Source organism: Eleutherodactylus coqui, chromosome 5, assembly GCF_035609145.1.
Source record: "Eleutherodactylus coqui strain aEleCoq1 chromosome 5, aEleCoq1.hap1, whole genome shotgun sequence".
Classification (NCBI taxonomy): domain Eukaryota; kingdom Metazoa; phylum Chordata; class Amphibia; order Anura; family Eleutherodactylidae; genus Eleutherodactylus; species Eleutherodactylus coqui.
In genome coordinates, this window is record NC_089841.1 from 160,256,263 (window position 1) to 160,280,397 (window position 24,135).

At 35.5% G+C, this 24,135-nt stretch overlaps 1 protein-coding gene, 1 long non-coding RNA gene and 1 gene segment (V, D, J or C); all 3 read right to left on the minus strand.

The window, feature by feature from the left end:
* Positions 1 to 222: 222 nt before the first annotated feature.
* Positions 223 to 4,041, minus strand: LOC136626978 (uncharacterized). The gene is made up of 2 exons (XR_010792725.1): positions 3,928 to 4,041; positions 223 to 723 (listed from the first exon to the last, which is right to left on the minus strand). It is a non-coding gene; the product is annotated as an uncharacterized lncRNA (long non-coding RNA).
* A 7,381-nt stretch (positions 4,042 to 11,422) lies between these two features.
* Positions 11,423 to 24,135, minus strand: part of LOC136627977 (Ig lambda-1 chain V regions MOPC 104E/RPC20/J558/S104-like) — an 884,291-nt gene continuing 871,578 nt past the window's right edge. Inside the window, 2 exon segments of the V gene segment in view lie at positions 11,423 to 11,924; positions 15,154 to 15,189. Coding sequence covers positions 11,605 to 11,924; positions 15,154 to 15,189 — 356 coding nt within the window.
* The window catches only part of LOC136627193 (immunoglobulin gamma-1 heavy chain-like), a 28,506-nt gene continuing 21,520 nt past the window's right edge, over positions 17,150 to 24,135 (minus strand). The window contains exons 4-6 of the mRNA XM_066602125.1: positions 22,824 to 23,142; positions 19,046 to 19,131; positions 17,150 to 17,651 (exon numbers count right to left, since the gene is read on the minus strand). Of these exons, the coding sequence (XP_066458222.1) occupies positions 17,332 to 17,651; positions 19,046 to 19,131; positions 22,824 to 23,142 (725 nt within the window). The 3' untranslated portion in view covers positions 17,150 to 17,331. The remainder of the gene's footprint in view (positions 17,652 to 19,045; positions 19,132 to 22,823; positions 23,143 to 24,135) is intronic.

The following is a 24,135-nucleotide window of genomic DNA, read 5'->3' on the forward strand; positions in this document are numbered from 1 at the left end:
CTCCCCTCTCTTACAGTAATTGATCTTTGGATACACTTAGGGCATTTAGGCCACATTTACACTTTGCTGCAGATTTTCTTTTGTAACACAAACTAGGAATGGACCCCTAAAACAGGTCCTCTTCAAGTGATTCATATAGACTCTGAAAGACAATGAGAAGACAGAATATAGCCACTGGTTTACTGTGCAGATGCATCAATGAATGGTAATGAAATCTCTATATTGGATAAATGAGGCTTTATTTGAAAGAAGATAAAAACATTGGATTTAAGATTGTAGCAAAGAAAATGGGATTTTGAAACTAAAGGGCACAAAACAATAAATTTAATAATTGCTTTAAAATGGATTAACTTTAAAGCCCAACAAAATCAATATATTAGTACACAGAACAAGGTATAGGTAATTATAAACATTCTGACTTCTTCAGGGTCTGGATAAACTCTTTTCCCTGATGAGTCACTTTACAAGCGATGTTGTTACAACTGTTATATTCGGACTGGGACATGGTGAGGAAACTGGTTCCCCCGTACATATTATCAGCCTGTTTGCTGTTCACTGAGGTCTGTACTCCATTCGTCCACTTTGTCCCATCCACTATCCATTCCAAATCCGCAGTCCTGGGGGTGTAGTCACTCAGAGCGCAGACCGTAGTGGCCTTTCCTGTATCTATCTCTTCCTTAGATGGAGGAAATATGGACATAGAAGGAGCCTTCACTTCACCGCCTGTTGGATAAATGTAAAGGACACGGTCACAACCCAGATAGAAAGCAAACATTTTTTCTATCTTTGAAAAGTTTTTCTTTTTTCATTCTTACTGTAGTGTATTCATACAATAGCTGTTTATATTATACATATCTGTGAAATGATTTAAACCGATCCTCTAAGGATGACTTATATGTTGTAACAGGATTACAAGAAGACCTTAGAACAGAGTATATATTTGTTCAAGGAATCACTATACAGCAGTGACATATTACAAACCAACTCAAATGCAAAATAAAGTCCTGTTAGATCAACTGAAAAGGGTGAGGCATACAGGTCCTCATATGCTACCCCAGCAAGAAATCTGAGCCATTTCCAATAAACACAGTATTATATTTTTTTTCAAGGAATCACTATACAGCGGTAACATATTACAAACCAACAAAACCTTTATGAATAATGAAATATAGGCTTTTATATTAGGCATGGGTATGTCATTACAATGATGATTTTTAGCTTTATAACTGTCGCTGGTAGCAGAATTTATTGGTAGTTACTGATATTGTAAGCTTATCATCAACTTGTCACTAATAGTTTGTGTTATTTTAATAATAATTTGTATGACTAATGACCAAATACCAATTATTTATCAACATTAATTACTATGCAAATAAAATTTGGGAACTTAATAACATTGATTCCACCTCTGGAGGCCAAATGTAGTGGAGCGTGTCACCATAATATAGGAGATATACTCGTATGTGAAAGGAAATGATATGAATCCTCTGTTTGCACCTGTGTTTAATTAAAACTACCCCATTTCTTCACAATATCAAAAATTTGACATACAACAAACCCAACTGTTCATAAAAAGACTTGCATGCCTAAACAGCTAAAGATTGCACTCACACGTGCAGTTTTTCATACATTTTTTATCCAACCACAGGAGTGAATAGCGATAGGAGATGTTGAAGTCTTTCTCTTATTCTTTTCCCGTTTTTTGTTCTGGCTTTGGCTCAAATAACTGCCTCTAAAACAGCCAGTAAAACTGTATGTGTGAATCCAGCCACGATGACCCATAATTACTATTTTCTAATGTTTTGTGTTAAAATTTTTATCTACAGAAATTTGAGAAGAAAGCAGTATTTTTGTGATTTGTGTTTTGTTTGTGTAAATAATGTAAGTACTATCACTTACTTTTATACTTTCTAAATTAAAATTTCTCAAAGCCAATTTAAAAAATTGGCGCAGGAAACATAGAAAAAAAATACTGCTGAATATGTGTTATATGCCTCCAAAGAGCAAGAAATAAAATTATATTATTTAAGAACTTAAAAAATGTTGTCCAAAATAAAATCTATTACTTTAAAAATGTTTTTTTTCTCCTTAGTTTTTCCCATTAGTTTGTCTTACTTATATCACAGATTATATTCAATAGATATGAGTTAGAGAAATATCAATACATGATGACAAATAAAACATGATTACTATAATGAATTAATAAATGTAACATTTAGATTAAAAAAAGTCACAAATTTGAATTTATAACATAGGAGATTAATGATGAAATACGTTTTTTGGGGGTAATTTTAGTACTTACTGAGGATGTTGAGTAGGCATCCATTTCCAAACATATACCCACAGTGTTTGACAGCAATACAAAAACCCTCCCACATGGAGCACACACTGTAGATCATTTCTGATTAGTGGAATGCAGTTTACTTAGGTGGCTTACTATTGTAGAACGCACACAGGGGTCTATTATTCAGGACTCTTATTTATTCGTTAAAATAGAGAGAAGCCACAACGGGAATCTCCTTCTGTGTAGGACCTGGCCTGTCCGTGCATTGTATAAACCATCTGTTGACTTCAGTTGAACTGCATCATATTCCAGTGTAGTGAAGTGTTAAATAAATATAGTGTACTTGGGGTATACATGTTTCTCAGCTATTTGTTCCAATAATTATAATTAAAAGGGTTTGATTTGCTAATTGTTGGAGATCTGACCACTGCAACCCCCACAAATCCTAAGAACTGGGGTCTGGCGCATCCCTGAAAGAATGGACCTGTTGTTGAGCGCCATTGCAAAATCTGTAACAGGGTCCTCCACTTAACTTGCCACATACTATTCATAATACATGGGTCTTTATTTATATGGCAGGTGTGTAACGTACTTGCAAATAACAAGAACAATTTGATAACTACTCTGCTATCGCATATAGTATGACAGTAAATACATATGGACCAGAGAGCATATAACTACATCTCTCCCCATTCTACCTGCTGTTGAGAGCCCGGCTGAGAGCATGAGGGCTAAATATATTACTAGAGATTATTATTGTAAATTCACAGTGACTTGTCTACTTACCAGTGTTTTAGGAGGTACTGCAGGCATACACAGACTAGAGACACATATAGAAGGCTGACTACATTAAGAACAGTACAGTGTGTATAGTTATCTACATTTAGTAACAGAAGTACTATTTATCAACATGTGATTTCTTCTCTTCTAATTCTATTATAGTGATTGCAGGTCAAATACCCTGGAAATAACTAAGCTTTGTTTTAGTTCTGACATATATATTTTCACGATGGTAGCAACTTTCTATAGTCTGTTATGTAGATGTAAAATATTATCTATACAGAGTCACTGCTGTTGTCTCTCTCAGTGAAATTCTACTATATATTGTATTTTTAATCTGCAGCATTTGTAAGAAGTCACATTTTTACAATTGTACTCTGTCCACCAATAATAGTGGATCTGTGATTCACTGAAATCTCAAACTGTTGTGAGAATAAATGGCAATAATGACACAGATATTAAATGTACTACTCATTGGTTGACTATAATTACATCTGAGATCAACTACACAGCAAAATATATCAGTAAGTGAGTAATGGGGCTTATCTTATTGTGTGAATGAGCAGTCAGACAAGAATAATGTATTATAACAGCCCAAAACCTTAGAACAATTTTACTACATTTGACCAATGATTATGACTTGTTCTACATTGTCATAATATTTCACATATAAACATTTGATAGAACATAGTAATGGTAGAAAGTGAGAAGAGAATGTCATCTCTGCTAAATATTAGATATTAAGAAACATATTACCAAATTTTCACTACATTTACTTGTATTATAGGAAAAACTGTTAATTTTCTGATACAGTAAGTAAAGAACTAGGACAAGTGTTATGGGTGAGTAATTATGGTACTTACCAAGACAAGTAAGTGGTGTTCCAGGTCCGAAAATGTATCACAGTGTTACAGACCTGTACAAAAACTGTGTAAAGTCTAATTACATAGAGAATGGCTGTCAGACGAAAAGTCAAGATGAAATCTGAAGTGTTCAAGTGGTTCAGAATATGAGATCATTGCTACTTATATTGTAGACCAATGATGCACAATTTCATATTTGGGAAGAGTCTGATGAACGGGTGCTTTTAGGGCATTATTAGGGTGCTTTCAACTAGGACAGAATATTCCGCTGCAACATTGCAGATTATATCCTCTTGCGGAATATTGTGCTCCACAATTTGCAATGCTAATGCCTGATTTTGAACATGGAATAGAAAATGGATGGATGTAGCTGGCAATTCTGCATCTAAATCCACATATAGCTGTGAGGATTTTGTCAGGACGACATTCCGTCATGTGTGAAAACATCCTTACACGGCATTGTGATTTAGAGTTAATTCTTGAGCTACACCTGTACTAGCAATGTCAGCCTGGCAAATATCTCGAAAATGTGACCGCTAACTTCAGCAGCTAACGGTTGTGCAAAGAGCGCCATGTAGTGATATTTGCTTTTATGTGAACGTATCTGTCCATTCATTCAGACTGAATGACAACTCTATTATAGAGAATAAAGCAATTCTAGTTCAGGAAGATGATAAAAAATGGGAGCTGAGTCAATCCTAATGGTGTTGTACAGTTACCAGACAACATCCCTTTAGAAGGACTGCCTATAGTAGTATAATAAATTAAGACGTATTTACCTCTTTACCACCACTGGGATCCAGCACTGCAGCCCCACTGTGGTTCTATCATTTCTTGTGACAGATGATGTCACAGGAAGTCCAGTGACCACTGCAGCCAACCAGAAGCTACAGCGCCAAGTTCCCAAATTCCTGGCATTATGACGCCCAGTGTGATTGCCAATTCTGGGAGAATGAGCAGTGAAGTTGCTGCCACTGATTGACTGCAGTGATCCCCCGACTTCCAGTAACACAAACAATGGGACCACAGAGCAGCTACAGCAATGGAGAAGTAAGCAGCAGTAAAAAGTAAAAGTATTGCTCAATTTTTTACGGTTGTCCAGTTGTTGGCTGGAAATCTGGGATGTTGTCCGATAACCAGACAACCCCTTTAACAAAATATATGTATGTCTAAATACCCAAGTTAGAGCAATTTCAAAATCTATTAGATCAGTCTGATTGCAGAAAAATCTTTGCGTGTAAAACCAGCCCAGTCAACCCTTTTGTTTTTAGCCCCACTGTTACAGTATTGGAGGTTATTTTACCTGGAATTGTCAATTGATCCCTGTTACAGAACTGCAAGTAACACGGCCTCAGTGTACTAGGACATTGTGAGGTTATTCTGGGGTCAGAAAAGGTAGTGTGTCATTTTTATGAAATGCAGTTGGTTTCAGATCAAACTGTATATATGATCATTATTTCTTCATATCATTTCTGGCATTGTCAGTTTTGTGGGTTCCAGACCGAAGCAAGTAATATTTAGCTTGTGTTGCCTACAGAACTGTACATAGATTGTACTGACTCACATCAGTCACAATCTAAGTATGTGAAATAGTTTCATGAAATTACATTCCTTATTTTTCCTCCCCTCTTTTACAGTAATTGATCTTTGGATACACTTAGGGCATTTAGGCCACATTTACATTTTGCCGCAGATTTTCTTTTGTAACACAAACTAGGAATGGACCCCTAAAACAGGTCCTCTTCAAGTGATTCATATAGACTTTGTAAGACAATGAGGAGACAGAATATAGCCACTGGTTTACTGTGCAGATGCATCAATGAATGGTAATGAAATCTCTATATTGGATAAATGAGGTTTTATTTGAAAGAAGATAAAAACATTGGATTTAAGATTGTAGCAAAGAAAATGGGATTTTGAAAACAAAAGGAAACACAAGACAATAAAATTAATAATTGCTTTAAAATGGATTAACTTTAAAGCCCAACAAAATCAATATATTAGTACACAGAACAAGGTATAGGTAATTATAAACATTCTGACTTCTTCAGGGTCTGGATAAACTCTTTTCCCTGATGAGTCACTTTACAAGCGATGTTGTTACAACTGTTATATTCGGACTGGGACATGGTGAGGAAACTGGTTCCCCCGTACATATTATCAGCCTGTTTGCTGTTCACTGAGGTCTGTACTCCATTCGTCCACTTTGTCCCATCCACTATCCATTCCAAATCCGCAGTCCTGGGGGTGTAGTCACTCAGAGCGCAGACCGTAGTGGCCTTTCCTGTATCTATCTCTTCCTTAGATGGAGGAAATATGGACATAGAAGGAGCCTTCACTTCACCGCCTGTTGGATAAATGTAAAGGACACAGTCACAACCCAGATACAAAGCAAACATTTTTTCTATCTTTGAAAAGTTTTTCTTTTTTCATTATTACTGTAGTGTATTCATACAATAGCTGTTTATATTATACATATCTGTGAAAAGATTTAAACTGATCCTCTAAGGATGACTTTATATGTTGTAACAGGATTACAAGACGACCTTAGAATAGAGTATTTTATTTTCAAGGAATCACTATATAGCAGTGACATATTACAAACCAACTCAAATGCAAAATAAAGTCCTGTCAGCAGCACACAAAAGTAGACCAACCCAAAAAGGTAAGGCATACAGGTCCTCATATTCTACACCACCAAGGAATCTGAGCCATTTCCAATAAATATTCTATTATATTTTTTTTCAAGGAATCACTATACAGAGGTAACATATTACAAACCAACAAAACCTTTGTGGATAATGAAATATAGGCCTTTATATTAGGCATGGGTATGTCATTACAATGACCATTTTTAGCTTTATAACTGTGGCTGGTAGCAGAATTTATTGGTAGTTACTGAGATTGTAAGCTTATCATCAACTTATCACTCATAGTTTGTGTTATTTCAATAATAATTTGTATGACTAATGACCAAATACCATTATCAACATTAATTACTATGCAAATAAAACTTGGGAACTTAATAACGTTGATTCCACCTCTGGAGGCCAAATGTAGTGGAGCGTGTCGCCATAATATAGGAGATATACTCGTATGTGAAAGGAAATGATGTGAATCCTCTGTTTGCACCTGTGTTTAATTAAAACTACCCCATTTCTTCACCAATATCAAAAATTTGACATACAACAAACCCAACTGTTCATAAAAAGACTTGCATGCATAAACAGCTAAATATTGCACTCACACATGCAGTTTTTTATACATTTTTAGCCAACCACAGGAGTGAATAGAGAGGAGATGTTGAAGTCTTTCTCCTATTCTTTTCCACTTTTTTGCTCTGGCTTTGGCTCAAATAACTGCCTCTAAAACAGCCAGTAAAACTGTATGTGTGAATCCAGCCACGATGACCCATAATTACTGTTTTCTAATGCTTTGTATTAAAAATATCTACAGAAATTTAAGAAGAAAGCAGTTTTTTTGTGATTTGTGTTTTGTTTGTGTAAATAATGTAACTACTATCGCTTACTTTCATACTTTCTAAATTATATTTCTCAAAACCAATTTAAAAAATTGGCGAAGGAAACATAAAAAAATACTGCTCAATATGTGTTATATGCCTCCAAAGAGCAAAAGATAAACTTATATTAAGAACTTGAAATGTTGCCCAAAATAAAATATATTACTTAAAAATGTTTTTTTTCTCCTTACTTTTTCCTATTAGTTTCTCTTACTTATATCACAGATTATATTCAATAGATATGAGTTAGAAATATATCAATACATGATGACAGATTAAACACAATTACTATTATCAATTAATAAATGTAACATTTAGATAAAAAAGTCACAAATTTGAATTTATAACATCGGAGATTAATAATGAGATAAGTTTTTTGGGGGTAATTTTAGTACTTACCGAGGATGTTGAGTAGGCATCCATTTCCAAACATATACCCACAGTGTTTGACTCAAATACAAAAACCCTCCCACATGGAGCTCACACTGTAGATCATTTCTGATTAGTGGAGTGCAGTTCACTTAGGTGGCTTACTAATGTAGAACGCACACAGGGGTCTATTATTTAGGACTTTTATTTATTAGTTAAAATGGAGAGAAGCCACAATTGGATTGTAAATAAATATAGTGTACTTGGGGTATACATGTGTCTCAGCTATTTGTTCCAATAATTATAATTAAAAGGGTTTGACTTGCTAATTGTTGGAGATCTGACCACTGCAACCCCCACAAATCCTAAGACCTAGGGTCTGGCGCATTCTGAAAGAATGGACTTGTGGTTGAGCGCCATTGCAAAATCTGTAACAGGGTTCTCCACTTAACTTGCCATATACTATTTATAATACATGGGTCTTTTTATATGGCAGGTTTGTAACATACTTGCAAATAACAAGAACAATTTGATAACTACTCTGCAATCCTATATAGTATGACAGTAAATACATATGGACCAGAGAGCATATAACTACATCTCTCCCCATTGTACCTGCTGTTGAGAGCCCAACTGAGAGCATGAGGGCTAAATATATTACTAGAGATTATTATTGTAAATTCACAGTGATTTGTCTACTTACCAGTGTTTTAGGAGGTACTGCAGGCATACACAAACAGGAGACACATATAGAAGGCTGACTACATTAAGAACAGTACAGTGTGTATAGTTATCTACATTTAGTAACAGAAGTACTAATAATTTATCAACATGTGATTTCTTCTCCTCTAATTCTATTATAATGATTGCAGGTCAAATACCCTGGAAATAACTAAGCTTTGTTTTAGTTCTGACGTATATATTTTCATGATGGTAGCAACTTTCTATAGTCTGTTATGTAGATGTAAAATATTATCTATAAAGAGTCACTGCTGTTGTCTCTCTCAGTGAACATATACTATATATTGTATGTTTAATCTGCAGCATTTGTAACAAGTCACATTTTTACAATTGTACTCTGTCCACCAATAATAGTGGATCTGTGATTCACTGAAATCTCAAACTGTTGTGAGAATAAATGGCAATAATGACACAGATATTAAATGTACTACTCATTGGTTGACTATAATTACATCTGAGATCAACTACACAGCAAAATATATCAGTAAGTGAGTAATGGGGCTTATCTTATTGTGTGAATGAGCAGTCAGACAAGAATAATGTATTATAACAGCCCAAAACCTTAAAACAATCTCTACAGCAATTTTACTACATTTGACCAATGATTATGACTTGTTCTACATTGTCATAATATTTCACATATAAACATTTGATAGAACATTGTAATGGTAGAAAGTGAGGAGAGAATGTCATCTCTGCTAAATATTGGATATTAAGAAACATATTATTACATCTTCACTACATTTATTTGTATTTTAGGAAAAACGATTAATTTTCTGATACAGTAAGTAAAGAACTAGGACAAGTGTTAGGGGTGAGTAATTATGGTACTTACCAAGACAAGTAAGTGGTGTTCCAGGTCCGAAAATCCATCACAGTGTTACAGACCTGTACAAAAACTGTGTAAAGTCTAATTACATAGAGAATGGCTGACAGAGGAAAAGTCAAGATGAAATCTGAAGTGTTCAAGTGGTTCAGAATATGAGATCATTGCTACTTATATTGTAGGACAATGATGCACAATTTCATATTTGGGAAAATCTGATGGACGGGTGCTTTTAGGGCATTGGTAGGGTGTTTTCAACTGGGACAAAATATTCCGCTGCAACATTGGAGATTATATCCTCTTGCAGAATATTGAGCCCCAAAATCTGCACTGCTAACTTGCGGATTTTGAACATGGAATAGAAAATAGATGGATTTTGCTGACAGTTCTGCATCTAAATCCGCATATAGCTGTGAGGATTTTGGTGCAGAATTCCTGGACGACATTCCATCCTGTGTGAAAACACCCTTACACGGATTCATTATTTAGAGCTAATTCTTGAGCTACACCTATACTAGCAATGTTAGCCTGGCAAATACAGTATCTGGAAAATGTGACCGCTAACATCGGCAGCTAATGGGTGTGCAAAGAGCACCATGTAGCAATATTTGCTTATATGTGAAAATATCTGTCCAATTTCCATTCATTCAGACCAATATCACTCTAAATTAATGTGTGTAAAATGACCAGTGAATACGAATTGGATTTGTGTTATCTGCCAGAAAACTAATTTGATGTGCTTAGAAATCTGTCTGCCAGTTACTACGACCATAGTGTATAAATATCACCAGAAATATATCTGAATGACAACTCTATTATAGGTCATAGAGCAATTCTATTTCAGGAAGATGATAAAAGATGAGGGGGATGAGAACTGCGTCAATCTTAAAGGTGTTGTACAGTTACCAGACAACATCCCTTTAAAAAGACTGCCTGTAGTAATATAATAAACTGAGCCTATTTACCTCTTCATCACCACTGGGATCCAGCACTGCAGCCCCGCGGTGGTTCCATCATTTCTTGTGACAGATGATGTCACAGGAAGTCCAGTGACCACTGCAGCCAATCATAGGCTACAGCGCCAAGTTCCCAAACTCCTGGCATTATGACGCTCATTGTGTGATTGCCAATGCCGGGAGAATGAGCGGTGAAGTTCCTGCCTCTGATTGGCTGCAGTGGTCACCAGACTTCCAGTAACACAAACAATGGGACTACAGCGTGGCTGCTGCATTGGAGAGGTAAGCGGCAGTAAAAAGAAAAAGTATTGCTCAGGTTTTTTTGTGGTTGTCCAGTTGTTGGCTGAAAACCTGGAATGTTGTCTAATAACCAGACAACCCCTTTAACAAAATATCTGTATGTCTAAATACCCAAGTCAGAGCAATTTCAAAATCTATAAGATCAATGTGATTGCAGAAAAATCTTTTTGTGTAAAACCAGTCCAGTCAACCATTAGTTTTTAGCCCCACTGTTACAGTATTGGTGATTATTTTCCTTGGAATTGTTAATTGATCCCTGTTACAGAACTGCAAGTACCACGGCCTCAGTGTACTAGAATCCAAAACAGTGTGATGTTATTCTGGGGTCACAAAAGGTAGTATGTAATTTTTATGAAATGCAGTTGGTTTCAGATCAAACTGTATATATGATTATTATTTCTTCATATCATTTATGGGATTGTCAGTTTTGTGGGTTCCAGACCTTAGCAAGTAATATTTAGCATGTGTTGCCTACAGAACTGTACACAGATTGTACTGACTCACATCAGTCCCAATCTAACTATGTGAAATAGTTTCATGAAATCGACTTCCATATTTTCCCTCCCCTCTCTTACAGTAATTGATCTTTGGATACACTTAGGGCATTTAGGCCACATTTACATTTTGCCGCAGATTTTCTTTTGTAACACAAACTAGGAATGGACCCCTAAAACAGGTCCTCTTCAAGTGATTCATATAGACTTTGTAAGACAATGAGAAGACAGAATATAGCCACTGGTTTACTGTGCAGATGCATCAATAAATGATAATGAAATCTCTATATTGGATAAATGAGGCTTTATTTGAAAGAAGATAAAAACATTGGATTTAAGATTGTAGCAAAGAAAATGGAGTTTTTGAAACAAAAGGGCACAAAACAATAAAATTAATAATTGCTTTAAAATGGATTAACTTTAAAGCCCAATAAAATCAATATATTAGTAAACAGAACAAGGTATAGGTAATTATAAACATTCTGACTTCTTCAGGGTCTGGATGAACTCTTTTCCCTGATGAGTCACTTTACAAGCGATGTTGTTACAACTGTTATATTCGGACTGGGACATGGTGAGGAAACTGGTTCCCCCGTACATATTATCAGCCTGTTTGCTGTTCACTGAGGTCTGTACTCCATTCGTCCACTTTGTCCCATCCACTATCCATTCCAAATCCGCAGTCCTGGGGGTGTAGTCACTCAGAGCGCAGACCGTAGTGGCCTTTCCTGTATCTATCTCTTCCTTAGATGGAGGAAATATGGACATAGAAGGAGCCTTCACTTCACCGCCTGTTGGATAAATGTAAAGGACACGGTCACAACCCAGATACAAAGCAAACATTTTTTCTATCTTTGAAAAGGTTTTCTTTTTTCATTATTACTGTAGTGTATTCATACAATAGCTGTTTATATTATACATATCTGTGAAATGATTTAAACTGATCCTTTAAAGATGACTTTATATGTTGTAACAGGATTACAAGAAGACCTTAGAATAGAGTATTTTATTTTCAAGGAATCACTATATAGCAGTGACATATTACAAACCAACTCAAATGCAAAATAAAGTGCTGTCAGCAGCACACAAAAGTAGATCAACCCAAAAAGGTGAGGCATACAGGTCCACATATGCTACACCACCAAGGAATCTGAGCCATTTCCAATAAACATTGTATTATATTTTTTTCAAGGAATCACTATACTGCGGTAACATATTACAAACCAACAAAACCTTTCTGGATAATGAAATATAGGCTTTTATATTAGGCATGGGTATGTCATTACAATGACCATTTTTAGCTTTATAACTGTCTCTGGTAGCAGAATTTATTGGTAGTTACTGAGATTGTAAGCTTATCATCCACTTATCACTCATAGTTTGTGTTATTTCAATAATAATTTGTATGACTAATGACCAAATACCAATTATTTATCAACATTAATTACTATGCAAATAAAACTTGGGAACTTAATAACATTGATTCCACCTCTGGAGGCCAAATGTAGAGGAGCGTGTCACCATAATATAAGAGATATACTCGTATGTGAAAGGAAATTATGTGAATCCTCTGTTTGCACCTGTGTTTAATTAAAACTACCCCATTTCTTCACCAATATCAAAAATTTGACATACAACCAACCCAACTGTTCATAAAAAGACTTGCATGCATAAACAGCTTAAGATTGCACTCACACATGCAGTTTTTCATACATTTTTTAGCCAACCACAGGAGTGAATAGCGATAGGAGATGTTGAAGTCTTTCTCTTATTCTTTTCCACTTTTTTGCTCTGGCTTTGGCTCAAATAACTGCCTCTAAAACAGCCAGTAAATCTGTATGTGTGAATCCAGCCACGATGACCCATAATTACTATTTTCTAATGCTTTGTATTAAAAATTGTATCTACAGAAATTTAAGAAGAAAGCAGTTTTTTGTGATTTGTGTTCTGTTTGTGTAAATAATGTAACTACTATCGCTTACTTTCATACTTTCTAAATTACATTTCTCAAAACCAATTTAAAAAATTGGCGAAGGAAACATAAAAAATTACTGCTCAATATGTGTTATATGCCTCCAAAGAGCAAAGGATAAACTTATATTAAGAACTTGAAATGTTGCCCAAAATAAAATATATTACTTAAAAATGTTTTTTTTCTCCTTACTTTTTCCTATTAGTTTCTCTTACTTATATCACAGATTATATCCAATAGATATGAGTTAGAAATACTGTATATCAATACATGATGACAGATTAAACACAATTACTTTTATCAATTAATAAATGTAACATTTAGATAAAAAAGTCACAAATTTGAATTTACAACATAGGAAATTAATAATGAGATAAGTTTTTTGGGGTCATTTTAGTACTTACCGAGGATGTTGAGTAGGCATCCATTTCCAAATATATGTACACAGTGTTTGACAGCAATACAAAAACCCTCCCACATGGAGCACACACTGTAGATCATTTCTGATTAGTGGAGTGCAGTTCACTTAGGTGGCTTACTATTGTAGAACGTAGACAGGGGTCTTATATTCAGGACTTTTATTTATTAGTTAAAATGGAGAGATGCCACAACGGGAATCTCCTTCTGTGTATGACCTGGCCTGTCTGTGCATTGCATAAACCATCTGTTGTCTTCAGTTAAACTGCATCATATTCCAGTGTAGTGAAGTGTTAAATAAATATAGTGTACTTGGGGTATACATGTGTCTCAGCTATTTGTTCAAATAATTATAATTAAAAGGGTCTGACTTGCTAATTGTTGGACATCTGACCACTACAACCCCCACAAATCCTAAGACCTGGGGTCTGGCTCATCCCTGAAAGAATGGACCTGTGGTTGAGCGCCATTGCAAAATCTGTAACAGGGTCCCCCACTTAAATTGCCACATACTATTCATAATACATGGGTCTTTTTATATGGCAGGTGTGTAACATACTTGCAAATAACAAGAACAGTTTAATAACTACTCTGCTATCCTATATAGTATGACAGTAAATACATATGGACCAGAGAGCATATGCCTACAACTCTCCCCATTGTACCTGCTGTTGAGAGCCCGGCTGAGAGCATGAGGGCTAAATATATTACTAGAGATTATTATTGTAAATTCACAGTGACTTGTCTACTTACCAGTGTTTTACGAGGTACTGCAGGCATACACAGACTGGAGACACATATAGAAGGCTGACTACATTAAGAACAGTACAGTGTGTATAGTTGTCTACATTTAGTAACAGAAGTACTAATAATTTATCAACATGTGATTTCTTCTCCTCTAATTCTATTATAGTGATTGCAGGTCAAATACCCTGGAAATAACTAAGCTTTGTTTTAGTTCTGACATATATATTTTCATGATGGTAGCAACTTTCTATAGTCTGTTATGTAGATGTAAAATATTATCTATACAGAGTCACTGCTGTTGTCTCTCTCAGTGAACATATACTATATATTGTATTACATGTTTAATCTGCAGCATTTGTAACAAGTCACATTTTTACAATTGTACTCTGTCCACCAATAATAGTGGATCTGTGATTCACTAAAATCTCAAACTGTTGTGAGAATAAATGGCAATAATGACACAGATATTAAATGTACTACTCATTGGTTGACTATAATTACATCTGAGATCAACTACACAGCAAAATGTATCAGTAAGTGAGTAATGGGGCTTATCTTATTGTGTGAATGAGCAGTCAGAGAAGAATAATGTATTATAACAGCCCAAAACCTTAGAACAATCTCTACAGCAATTTTACCACATTTGACCAATGATTATGACTTGTTCTACATTGTCATAATATTTCACATATAAACATTTGATAGAACATTGTAATGGTAGAAAGTGAGAAGAGAATGTCATCTCTGCTAAATATTGGATATTAAGAAACATATTACCAAATTTTCACTACATTTATTTGTATTTTAGGAAAAACGATTAATTTTCTGATACAGTAAGTAAAGAACTAGGACAAGTGTTAGGGGTGAGTAATTATGGTACTTACCAAGACAAGTAAGTGGTGTTCCAGGTCCGAAAATCCATCACAGTGTTACAGACCTGTACAAAAACTGTGTAAAGTCTAATTACATAGAGAATGGCTGACAGAGGAAAAGTCAAGATGAAATCTGAAGTGTTCAAGTGGTTCAGAATATGAGATCATTGCTACTTATATTGTAGGACAATGATGCACAATTTCATATTTGGGAAGAGTCTGATGAACGGGTGCTTTTAGGGCATTATTAGGGTGTTTTCAACTGGGACAAAATACTCCGCTGCATTGTTGCATAATATACCCTCTTGCAGAATATTGAGCCCCAAAATCTGTACTGCTAACTTGCGGATTTTGAACATGGAATAGAAAATGGATGGGTTTTGCTGGCAGTTCTGCATCTAAATCCCCATATAGCTGTGAGGATTTTGGTGCAGAATTCCGGGACGACATTCCATCCTGTGTGAAAACACTCTTACATAGCATCATTATTTAGAGTTAATTCTTGAGTTACACCTGTGGAAAATGTGACCGCTAACATCGGCAGCTAATGGTTGTGCAAAGAGCACCATGTAGCAATATTTGCTTATATGTGAAGATATCTGTCCAATTTCCATTCATTCAGACCAATATCACTCTAAATTGATGTGTGTAAATGACCAATGAATACAAATTGGATTTGTGTTATCTGCCAGAAAACTAATCTGAGGTGCTTAGAAATCTGTCTGCCAGTTACTACGGCCGTAGTGTATAAATATCACCAGAAATATATCTGAATGACAACTCTATTATAGGTAATAGAGCAATTCTAGTTCAGGAAGATGATAAAAGATGAGGGGGATGAGAACTAAGTCAATCTTAAAGGTGTTGTACAGTTACCAGACAACATCCCATTAAAAGGACTGTCTGTAGTAATATAATAAACTGAGCCTATTTACCTCTTCATCACCACTGGGATCCAGCACTGCAGCCCCGCGGTGGTTCCATCATTTCTTGTGACAGATGATGTCACAGGAAGTCCAGTGACCACTGCAGCCAATCATAGGCTACAGCGCCAAGTTCCCAAACTCCTGGCATTATGACGCTCATTGTGTGATTGCCAATGCCGGGAGAATTAGCAGTGAAGTTGCTGCCTCTGATTGGCTGCAGTGGTCACCAGACTTCCAGTAACACAAACAATGGGACTACAGCGTGGCTGCTGCATTGGAGAGGTAAGCGGCAGTAAAAAGAAAAAGTATTGCTCAGTTTTTTTGTGGTTGTCCAGTTGTTGGCTGGAAACCTGGAATGTTGTCTAATAACCAGACAACCCCTTTAACAAAATATCTGTATGTCTAAATACCCAAGTCAGAGCAATTTCAAAATCTATAAGATCAATGTGATTGCAGAAAAATCTTTTTGTGTAAAACCAGTCCAGTCAACCATTACTTTTTAGCCCCACTGTTACAGTATTGGTGATTATTTTCCCTGGAATTGTTAATTGATCCCTGTTACAGAACTGCAAGTACCACGGCCTCAGTGCACTAGAATCCAAAACAGTGTGATGTTATTCTGGGGTCACAAAAGGTAGTATGTAGTTTTTATGAAATGCAGTTGGTTTCAGATCAAACTGCATATAAGATTATTGTTTCTTTATATTATTTATGGGTTTGTCAGTTTTGTGGGTTCCAGACCTTAGCAATTAATATTTAGCATGTGTTGCCTACAGATCTGTACACAGATTGTACTGACTCACATCAGTCCCAATCTAACTATGTGAAATAGTTTCATGAAATCACAACCCATATTTTCCCTCCCCTCTTTTACAGTAATTCATCTTTGGATACACTTAGGGCATTTAGGCCACATTCACATTTTGCCGCAGATTTTCTTTTGTAACACAAACTAGGAATGGACCCCTAAAACAGGTCCTCTTCAAGTGATTCATATAGACTTTGTAAGACAATGAGAAGACAGAATATAGCCACTGGTTTACTGTGCAGATGCATCAATGAATGGTAATGAAATCTCTATATTGGATAAATGAGGCTTTATTTGAAAGAAGATAAAAACATTGGCTTTAAGATTGTAGCAAAGAAAATGGGATTTTTGAAACAAAAGGGCACAAAACAATAAAATTAATAATTGCTTTAAAATGGATTAACTTTAAAGCCCAACAAAATCAATATATTAGTACACAGAACAAGGTATAGGTAATTATAAACATTCTGACTTCTTCAGGGTCTGGATAAACTCTTTTCCCTGATGAGTCACTTTACAAGCGATGTTGTTACAACTGTTATATTCGGACTGGGACATGGTGAGGAAACTGGTTCCCCCGTACATATTATCAGCCTGTTTGCTGTTCACTGAGGTCTGTACTCCATTCGTCCACTTTGTCCCATCCACTATCCATTCCAAATCCGCAGTCCTGGGGGTGTAGTCACTCAGAGCGCAGACCGTAGTGGCCTTTCCTGTATCTATCTCTTCCTTAGATGGAGGAAATATGGACATAGAAGGAGCCTTCACTTCACCGCCTGTGGGATAAATGTAAAGGACACAGTCACAACCCAGATACAAAGCAAACATTTTTTCCTTTCTTTGAAAAGTTTTTCTTTTTTTCATTCTTACTGTAGTGTATTCATACAATAGCTGTTTATATTATACATATCTGTGAAATGATTTAAACTGATCCTTTAAAGATGACATCTGTTGTAACAGGATTACAGACGATCTGAGAATAGAGTACTTTTTTCAAGGAATCACTATACAGCGGTAACATATTACAAACCAACAAAACCTTTATGGATAATGAAATATAGGCTTTTATATTAGGCATGGGTATGTCATTACAATGAGGATTTTTAGCTTTATAACTATCTCTGGTAGCAGGATTTATTGGTAGTTACTGAGATTGTAAGCTTATCATCAACTTGTCACTCATAGTTTGTGTTATTTCAATAATAATTTGCATGAATAACAACCAAATACCAATTATTTATTAACATTAATTACTATGCAAATAAAACTTGGGACCTTAATAACATTGATTCCACCTCTGGAGGCCAAATGTAGTGGAGCGTGTCGCCATAATATAGGAGATGTGCTCGTATGTGAAAGGAAATGATGTGAATCCTCTGTTTGCACCTGTGTTTAATTAAAACTACCTCATTTCTTCACCAATATCAAAAATTTGACATACAACCAACCCAACTGTTCATAAAAAGACTTGCATGCATAAACAGCTAAAGATTGCACTCACACATGCAGTTTTTCATACATTTTTTAGCCAATCACAGGAGTGAATAGCGATAGGAGATGTTGAAGTCTTTCTCTTATTCGTTTCCACTTTTTTGTTCTGGCTTTGGCGCAAATACCTGCCTCTAAAACAGCCAGTAAAACTGTATGTGTGAATCCAGCCACGATGACCCATAATTACTATTTTTTAATGCTTTGTGTTAAAAATTTTATCTACAGAAATGTAAAAAGAAAGCTGTTTGTTTTGTTTTGTTTGTGTAAATAATGTAACTACTATCACTTACTTTCATACTTTCTAAATTACATTTCTCAAAACCCATTAAAAAAATTGGCAAAGGAAATATAGAAGAAAATACTGATAAATATGCGTTATATGCCTCCAAAGAGCAAAAGATAAACTTATATTAAGAACTTGAAATGTTGTCCAAAATAAAATATATTACTTAAAAATGTTTTTTTTCTCCTTACTTTTTCCCATTCGTTTGTCTTACTTATATCACAGATTATATTCAATAGACATTAGTAAGAGAAATATCAATACATGATGACAAATAAAACATGATTACTATAATTAATTAATAAATGTAACATTTAGATAAAAAAGTCACAAATTTGAATTTACAACATAGGAAATTAATAATGAGATGTTTTTTGGGGTCATTTTAGTACTTACCGAGGATGTTGAGTAGGCATCCATTTCCAAATATATGTGCACAGTGCTTGACAGCAATACAAAAACCCTCCCACATGGAGCTCACACTGTAGATCATTTCTGATTAGTGGAGTGCAGTTCACTTAGGTGGCTTACTATTGTAGAACGTAGACAGGGGTCTTTTATTCAGGACTCTTATTTATTCGTTAAAATGGAGAGAAGCCACAACAGGAATCTCCTTCTGTGTAGGACCTGGCCTGTCCGTGCATTGCATAAACCATCTGTTGACTTCAGTTGAACTGCATCATATTCCAGTGTAGTGAAGTGTTAAATAAATATAGTGTACTTGGGGTATACATGTGTCTCAGCTATTTGTTCCAATAATTATAATTAAAAGGGTTTGATTTGCTAATTGTTGGAGATCTGACCACTGCAACCCCCACAAATCCTAAGAACTGGGGTCTGGTGCATCCCTGAGAGAATGGACCTGTGGTTGAGCGCCATTGCAAAATCTGTAACAGGGTCCTCCACTTAACTTGCCACATACTATTCATAATACATGGGTCTTTTTATATGGCAGGTGTGTAACGTACTTGCAAATAACAATAACAGTTTGATAAGTACTTTGCTATCCCATGATAGTATGACAATAAATACATATGGACCAGAGAGCATATAACTACATCTCTCCCCATTCTACCTGCTTTTTGAGAGCCCGGCTGAGAGCATGAGGGCTAAATATATTACTAGAGATTATTATTGTAAATTCACAGTGACTTGTCTACTTACCAGTGTTTTAGGAGGTACTGCAGGCATACACAGACTAGAGACACATATAGAAGGCTGACTACATTAAGAACAGTACAGTGTGTATAGTTATCTACATTTAGTAACAGAAGTACTGATAATTTATCAACATGTGATTTCTTCTCTTCTAATTCTATTATAATGATTGCAGGTCAAATACCCTGGAAATAACTAAGCTTTGCTTTAGTTCTGACATATATATTTTCATGATGGTAGCAACTTTCTATAGTCTGTTATGTAGATGTAAAATATTATCTATACAGAGTCACTGCTGTTGTCTCTCTCAGTGTAATTCTACTATATATTGTATGTTTAATCTGCAGCATTTGTAACAAGTCACAGTTTTACAATTGTACTCTGTCCACCAATAATAGGGGATCTGCCATTCACTGAAATCTCAAACTGTTGTGAGAATAAATGGCAATAATGACGCACATATTAAATGTACTACTCATTGGTTGACTATAATTACATCTGAGATCATCTACACAGCAAAATGTATCAGTAAGTGAGTAATGGGGCTTATCTTATTGTGTGAATGAGCAGTCAGACAAGAATAATGTATTATAACCGCCCAAAACCTTAAAACAATCTCTACAGCAATTTTACTACATTTGACCAATGATTATGACTTGTTCTACATTGTCATAATATTTCACATGTAAACATTTGATAGAACATTGTAATGGTAGAAAGTGAGAAGAGAATGTCATCTCTGCTAAATATTGGATATTAAGAAACATATTACCAAGTTTTCACTACATTTACTTGTATTATAGGAAAAATAGTTACTTTTCTAATACAGTAAATACAGAACTAGGACAAGTGTTATGGGTGAGTAATTATGGTACTTACCAAGACATGTAAGTGGTGTTCCAGGTCCGAAAATGTATCACAGTGTTACAGACCTGTACAAAAACTGTGTAAAGTCTAATTACATAGAGAATGGCTGACAGAGGAAAAGTCAAGATGAAATCTGAAGTGTTCAAGTGGTTCAGAATATGAGATCATTGCTACTTATATTGTAGACCAATGATGCACAATTTTATATTTGGGAAAAATCTGATGAACGGGTGCCTTTAGTGCACGATGTTGCAGAATATACCCTCTTGCGGAATATCGAGCCCCAAAATCTACACTACTAACATGCAGATTTTGAACATGGAATAGAAAATAGATGGATTTTGCTGGTGATTCTGCATCTAATCCACATATAGCTGTGAGGATTTTGGTGCGAAATTCCGGGACGACGTTCCGTCCTGTGTGAAAACACCCTCACACTGATTCATTTTTTAGAGCTAATTCTTGAGCTACATCGGTACTAGCAATGTGAACCTGGCAAATATCTGGAAAATGTGATCACTACCATCAACAGATAATGCTGGTGCCATGTAGTGATATTTGCTTATATGTGAAGATATCTGTCCAATTTCCATCAATTAAGACCAATATCCCTCTAAATTAATGTGTGTAAATGACCAGTGAATATAAATGGAATTTGTGTTATCTGCCAGAAAAGTAATCTGAGGTGCTTAGAAATCTGTCTGCCAGTTACTACGGCCATAGTGTATAAATATCACCAGAAAGATATCTGAATGACAACTCTATTATAGAGAATCAAGCAATTCTATTTCGCAAAGATGATAAAAGATGTGAAGGATGAGAACTGAGTCAATCTTTAAGGCATTGTCCAATTGCCATATAGTATCCCTTTAAATGCCTGTAAAAAATAATCAACTGAGCTGTATTTACCTCTTCACCACCACTGAGATCCAGCACTGTAGCCCTGCTGTGGTGTCGTCATTTCTTATAACAGCTGATGTCACAGGAAGTCCAGTGACCACTGCCACCAATCAAAGGCTACAGCGCCAAGTTCCCAAACTCCTGGCATCATGATGCTCAGGATGTGATTGCCAATTCCATGAGAGTGAGCAATGAAGCTGCTGCCTCTGTTTGGCTTCAGCAGTCACCTGACTTTCCAGTGACACAAACAATGGGACCACAGCGCGACTGCAGCGCTGGAGAGATAAGCAGCAGCGGGGAGAAAAGCACTGCTCAGTTTATTATTTTATAGCCGGTAGTCTAGTTAAAGGGATGTTGTCTGGTAACCAGACAACCCTATTAACAAAATATATGTATGTCTAAATAGCCATGGCAGAGAAAATACAAAATCTGTTAAATCGGTGTGATTGCAGAGAAATCTTTGTGTGTAAAACCAGCCCAGTCAACCATGAGTTTGGAGCCCCACTGTTACAGTATTGGTGATTGGTGATTATTTGATCCCTGTTACAGAGCTGCAAGTAACACGGCCTTAGTGCACTAGAATCCAATATAGTGTAAGGTTATTCAGGGGTTGCAAAAGGTAGTATGTCATTTTTATGAGACGTAGTTGTTTTCAGATCAAACTGTATATATGATTATTATTTCTTCATATCATTTATGGGATTGTCAGTTTTGTGGGTTCCAGACCTTAACAAGCAATATTAAGCTTGTGTTGCCTACAGATCTGTACACAGATTGTACTGACTCACATCAGTCACAATCTAACTATGTGAAATAGTTTCATGAAATCACATTCCATATTTTCCCTCCCCTCTCTTACAGTAATTCATCTTTGGATACACTTAGGGCATTTAGGCCACATTTACATTTTGCTGCAGATTTTTTTTTGTAACACAAACTAGGAATGGACCCCTAAAACAGGTCCTCTTCAAGTGATTCATATAGACTTTGAAAGACAACGAGAAGACAGAATATAGCCACTGGTTTACTGTGCAGATGCATCAATGAATGGTAATGAAATCTCTATATTGGATAAATGAAGCTTTATTTGAAAGAAGATAAAAACATTGGATTTAAGATTGTAGCAAAGAAAATTGGGTTTTGAAACAAAAGGGCACAAAACAATAAATTTAATAATTGCTTTAAAATGGATTAACTTTAAAGCCAAATAAAATCAATATATTAGTACACAGAACAAGGTATAGGTAATTATAAACATTCTGACTTCTTCAGGGTCTGGATAAACTCTTTTCCCTGATGAGTCACTTTACAAGCGATGTTGTTACAACTGTTATATTCGGACTGGGACATGGTGAGGAAACTGGTTCCCCCGTACATATTATCAGCCTGCTTGCTGTTCACTGAGGTCTGTACTCCATTCGTCCACTTTGTCCCATCCACTATCCATTCCAAATCCGCAGTCCTGGGGGTGTAGTCACTCAGAGCGCAGACCGTAGTGGCCTTTCCTGTATCTATCTCTTCCTTAGATGGAGGAAATATGGACATAGAAGGAGCCTTCACTTCACCGCCTGTTGGATAAATGTAAAGGACACAGTCACAACCCAGATACAAAGCAAACATTTTTCCTTTCTTTGAAAAGGTTTTCTTTTTTCATTCTTACTGTAGTGTATTCATACAATAGCTGTTTATATTATACATATCTGTGAAATGATTTAAACTGATCCTTTAAAGATGACTTTATATATTGTAACAGGATTACAAGAAGACCTAAGAATAGAGTATTTTATTTTCAAGAAATCACTATACAGCAGTGACATATTACAAACCAACGAGAACTTTATGGATACTGAAATATAGGCTTTTATATTAGGCATAGGTATGCCAATAGAATGATAATTTTTAGCTTTATAACTATCTCTGGTAGCAGAATTTATTAGTAGTTATTGAGATTGTAAGCTTATCATCCACTTGTCACTCATAGTTTGTGTTATTTCAGTAATTATATGTATAATAACGACCAAATACCAATTATTTATCAATATTAATTACTATGCAAGCGAAACTTGGGAACTTAATAACATAGATTCCACCTCTAGAGGCAAAATGTAATGGAGCATGTTGAAATAACATCGGAGATATATATAAAAGGAAATTATCTGATTCCTCTCTTTGCACCTGTGTTTAATTAAAACTACCTAATTTCTTAACAAATATCAAACATTGCGGTATAACATTTTAAGTTGCCTCCTGTCATTTAAAAATGGAAATGCTGTTTAGTAGGAAGAATTTCCACAAAAAAAACTTAACGTGATATGCTGATTTGACCATATAAATATTTGGAAAATTAAGTTAAAATTTGAGTGATACAAATATGAAAGATGAAGGCAAATACATAAAACCAAAAAGTAAAGGGCAGATAGGTTATCATCTTGCAAGCAGATGTTGTACTTACTCAGAATTATAAGGTAGGGTACATGTCCAAATTGCTACCAAAATGTTTTAAAGCCACCAAAAACTAGAGCACGTGGTGGTGTACAACACTGTTATGGCTAGTTTATTCA